The sequence below is a fragment of the Corylus avellana genome, chromosome 10, assembly GCF_965113065.1.
Source record: "Corylus avellana chromosome 10, dhCorAvel1.hap1.2, whole genome shotgun sequence".
In the NCBI taxonomy this organism is placed as follows: Eukaryota; Viridiplantae; Streptophyta; class Magnoliopsida; order Fagales; family Betulaceae; genus Corylus; species Corylus avellana.
Window position 1 is genome coordinate 22,964,471 of NC_142499.1, and position 4,815 is coordinate 22,969,285.

The following is a 4,815-nucleotide window of genomic DNA, read 5'->3' on the forward strand; positions in this document are numbered from 1 at the left end:
TATTATTTCAGCAGGTTTTTTCTTCTTTGGCGATTGGCATTATCCAGACTCAAAAGTGTCGGTGATTCTTTCAACACATACAATAAACGCTGGAAAATGGGATGATTGGAAGCCTGACTATCTTTTCATTGAGCTAACTTTTACTGCTTATTTTTTCACAGAAAGATCTCCATGATTTTCCTAACTCAATAAGAATATACATTAATAATTGAATAAATTAAACTCATTATGGGTAAAACCTCCCTTGAGATAAGGCTCTATTAGCCCGCAAGACCAGTCAGAGTAGCAAAAAGTAATGTTATTTTTTACACTCATTTTCATATCGGCTGATGTAGCCACTTAAAACACACTAAGTCAGTGAATATAAAATGAGTGTAATAAATGGGGTTAAGAGTGCATTATTCCGTAGCAAATATCATAGTTGCAGCACAGTTTGCAAGTAGCAGAAAACCAACAATAATCCCATTGATTTCTCAACAGAACACAAATTACCTCTTCATTTTTCCTGTTTTAAGTGGAAGTGTTGACAGATTCCATTCTTTTAGAGATAACAAATAATCAAGAAAACAATAATTAAAAAAATTAATAATAACAATTTTCGAAATACCCACTCGTTAGATGTTATAAGAGCCCAAAAGGTTCTGGTAGGGGCTCAAATCCATTATCAAAGATGGGGCCTTGATCCAATCTATCATCGACACTGTGCAGCCAGTTTGTATTCTTCAAGTCCTCCTTGAGCAATATTGCATCATAGCGGGAGCTCTCATAGATATCTACTTCAAATTTTGAAGAATACTTTCCATCATTTGCTTCAGTTCCATATTCTGCAGGCCTATGACTCTTGTTTCCGTTCTCTAAGATCATTCTATTATTGCTGTTTTGCAGGTTTCCATTCGTATCAATGGATGATGGAGCACTCATAGCACGACGGGATTGGATTTTTTGAGCGGCAGATCGAATGCTTTGAGGGAACAAGGTGGTGCCTGAAAGTGGACGAGCATTCCCTGTGCCGTTTCTTATATCCTACATCAGAGAATAAATAAATCGATTGGATTTGTTTAACACTTTAACATACTTGAAGTAACTCTCCCAAACAAAAAGCTTCGTTTCAGTAAAGCTGACGTGATGAAATGTATTATTACTGTATTGGAAGTAATTACTGCATACCATATGCCTGATAGCCATATCCAGGGATTTTTTTGAGATAGTCCTTCCAAATCCAGTGTTCTCTGTGGCAGTTGTTGAACTCTTCACAGGCTTCCGCATGGCCAACTCTGGGACATGTGCGGGCTTCCGAGGCTCGGGAATATCAGCAAGGTGTCCATTGGCATGTAAACGGCCCCTTGTAGTTGGCTCTGTAAGTCTTCCCCGCGTGGCAATGGGCGATGATTGTCTTCTTGGCATATTAACGGGTGCTGGGGCTTCTGAATTCCCTTTCATGGTGACAGCAATACCTGGGCGAGACCTACCAGCAGAAACTGGCCTGTCTGGCAAAGTTGTTCTGAGGTTTGGTGGTGTATCAAGTGGAAAATCGGGGGGTATGACCGGCTGTGGTGGGGGCCGAATTCGTGGGCCTGGAGAGCTTGGTCGGGATACTGGTGCTGAATTACGCCCATTTGACAGAATGCGCCCAGCTGAAGTTGAAGGACTGGCAGCTTGAGATACAGATGGTAATGAATTTCGACGAGTGGGAGTAGATGGGCGAGAAAGTGATCGAGTAACAGGGGAGTTCAAGTTTGCAGGAATTTGAGGCCTGGAACTAGGAGTGGACGGTCTTGAGCTTTGCAATGGTCGAGATTTGTCGATGGAAGAGCTGGTGAGAGCTGGACGGGCTCTTGAAGGAGTTGGGGACCGCAATGGCGCCTGGCGTGAGGATGGAGTGGAAGGTCTTGCTGTAGACGGAGAGCGGGTGATGGGGGAGGATGGTCTAGTATAAGACGTGACTGAAGCTGAGCTTGTGTTAAGGATTGAGGAGGATCTGTTTGAGGAGTAGGTACTATATTGTGAAGTGGAGATGGAAGGGCGCGATACGGAACTGCTTCTAGTTGGTCTTGTTGAATGGTTACTCTCTGAGTGTGAAGCAGAAAGCTGAAACAGAGCCGTGATTGAAATATTTGTCATTCATACTTCTGAACATCAAAAAAGCGTATTCCATGAAATACCATTATCTTTTTGATAAGTATATTCCATGAATAACATTATCAGCGAAAACTCGTCTAAAATACATAAACTTTGTTTTGAAAACTTCTGGAAGCAGGAAAGAGGCAATGACCTAAATTGTTAACCAGCACGGTGGCAAGGGCCTAAATTCTGAACTAAAACTCGTAGGGAACAAGGGAAAGAAAGAAAAAGGGAAATGCATACCCTTGAAGCCTTTACGGCAGAAGCTGATCTAAGACCGCTTCTTGAAGCTGCTATAGTTGGTTGAGACTCATTTCCATCCGATGAAGGAACATTAGGCGTCCCAGGAGGAGTGAGAAGCCTAATAACACAAAGCATAATATTTACAAATCAAACAAGGTGATGACATCTAAATGCAAATCTAACTCTTACAAAATTAACCACTACAATACAGCACGTTGTAGTAGGCAACATATGCTAGATTTATTTCTAAATTGTAATGACCCGAGCATGAATATTTCGTTTCAAAACTCATACGCATTAAGAATGACTAAATCAATGAAGGGTGTACTTCCAAATCAGTAAACTAAGTGTCAGAGCTAAATAATAATTTAATAATAATTTAACGTGATATAAGAGTTAAAAGTCCAGAATTCCAACATTGTCTCAATCAATTTACCTCGCATTTTCAATTCATGCGTTGGATCTCACTTATTAAGTGAAATAAATTTCACTTAAAAAAGAGTGTCAAAATATTAATTAAATTATTAAATTTACCATTTCTTATCCACTTAAGCTTTTAAGATAATTGGCTTTTAAGATAATCAGTGATTTAATACCGAGTATCTGTCAAGAGGATGTGTAATTGAACTTTATATGTTAGGAATTCAACAATCAGTAATGGGAATTCAATAAGTATTAATATCTAGGCAAAATTATCACGGTCCTGACGGAAATGAAGCTATCAATGAAATGTAGATCTGTGATTTAACAAAAAGAACCAGATTGAAAGAAAAAAAAAAGGCTGTAATCTTTGAAGCTTTACTTACCAGTCGTAATCATGCTTTCCTCCATCTGCAGATGACAGTAGATCATCAATCCCACTCTTACCCACTTTCGCCGACGCAATTGAAAGCCTCCCCAACTTCACTGAAACTGGGATGAGTCCCAATTAAATCCCATATCAGAACCATAGCAAATAACACGAAATAAACAAATACAGAGGTGATTCGAAGAAAAAGAAAACTTGCAACTTGCGAGGCAACCATGTAGTTCATATGGATTTTGTTACTGATAGAACGACATGGTTTTGTATGGTTTTCATCGTGAAGCCATTAAATGTAGCTGACTGAAAAGCGTCAAATCAGACGCTCAATGAAAGAATAAAACGAAGGGAAATCCGAATGGTCATTTCGAATGACCATATTGTCCTCCGCATTGAACAAACAAAGACAATGAGATTGATCAATCAGGTACCATCGGACGATTCGTCGGAGGAGGTGACAGAGAGAGTGCGGCGGTTCCTGGAGAAGAGATCCAGGTTCTCGTCGGCGGTTTCCTTTGAGATCGCGGTCAAACTTTGACCTCGCCGGTGCCGCGAAAGCGCCGGAATATTCCTCCCGCCGACAAGAGATTCCCTCACGTTCCGATTCATCATTGCTCCCGCGCTGCTTCTAGTCCCATCTCAATGTGCATCTCTCAGAAGAAGAGAGACAGAGAGAGAGAGAGAGAAGAGAAACGAGCGAGAGAGAGTGTGTGTAGTAGATGCAAAGGGAGACTACAAGTCACCAAGCTTTCTTTTAAGCTTTTACGTCACAGACTCACAGGCGCACAGAGAGAGAGAGAGAGAGAGAGTCGGTTTTAGATCTGTGAAGCTAAAAGAGTTAGCTTTAAGATCTGGTGTAGGCTTTCCTTCCATTACTTACAATGGGGTGTCAATTTGTCATTGTTTTGAGGCTCCACGTGTCTAAACCAAAAACCAAAACCAAAAACAAAAACAAAAACCCATAATAATGATGATTAATTCTACTCCTCTGCTCCTCACTCTAAATTTTCACGTGTTTTTAATGATTAATAATTTTGTTTTAACTTACAAAAACATAATAAACTACTTAATATAGTGGAAAGAAGAGAATTACTCAACTCAATAATGATAGGAAAATGAAGGCACATGATTTGGTTGAGTACGTACGTATATGATCATCATGGGGTTTATAGAGATGTTAACGGTGGTATTGTCGGCAGCTGATTGCTGCAAGATAGAGGTCCCTAGAATTTTGGTAGCATGGAAGCTATCATTAAGGTGGAGATTTAGCTTCATTTCATCTCCTTGGACCCACCTCGGACACCTTATATAGTTGTTACTCAGTATTTAAAGGGAAACTGCACTAGAAAATCGGCAATAATTATGATTCATTAAATAAAAAAAATAAAAAAGGACTTGTTCCACGATTACGTAAAAGTAGCGCAACTCGAAAGTCACATGCCCAATGACACTTCAACTACCTTGGCAGCACAGTAATCCCCATCCATTACCATAAAAAGCTTTTTCTAGGGTGATAACAAAGAAAGAAAGTCTCATGAAGTTGGTATTTTACGTTTACGCTAAAAAACGAATTACTATTTGTAAATATTGTATTTTAAGCCGTCCAGATTACCTGAATCTGAATGGGCCATGGGATCAACACCCCTCCA

The 4,815-nt window shown here is 39.9% G+C and overlaps 1 protein-coding gene across 1 annotated transcript; it reads right to left on the reverse strand.

Moving 5' to 3' along the window:
- Nucleotides 1-479: 479 nt before the first annotated feature.
- Nucleotides 480-3,964, reverse strand: LOC132162090 (serine/arginine repetitive matrix-like protein). The gene is made up of 5 exons (XM_059572339.2): nucleotides 3,598-3,964; nucleotides 3,171-3,276; nucleotides 2,365-2,482; nucleotides 1,168-2,088; nucleotides 480-1,023 (listed from the first exon to the last, which is right to left on the reverse strand). Exons 1-5 carry the CDS (start codon nucleotides 3,776-3,778, stop codon nucleotides 622-624), a joined length of 1,728 nt encoding a protein of 575 aa, XP_059428322.2. The 5' UTR covers nucleotides 3,779-3,964; the 3' UTR covers nucleotides 480-621.
- Nucleotides 3,965-4,815: the final 851 nt, after the last annotated feature.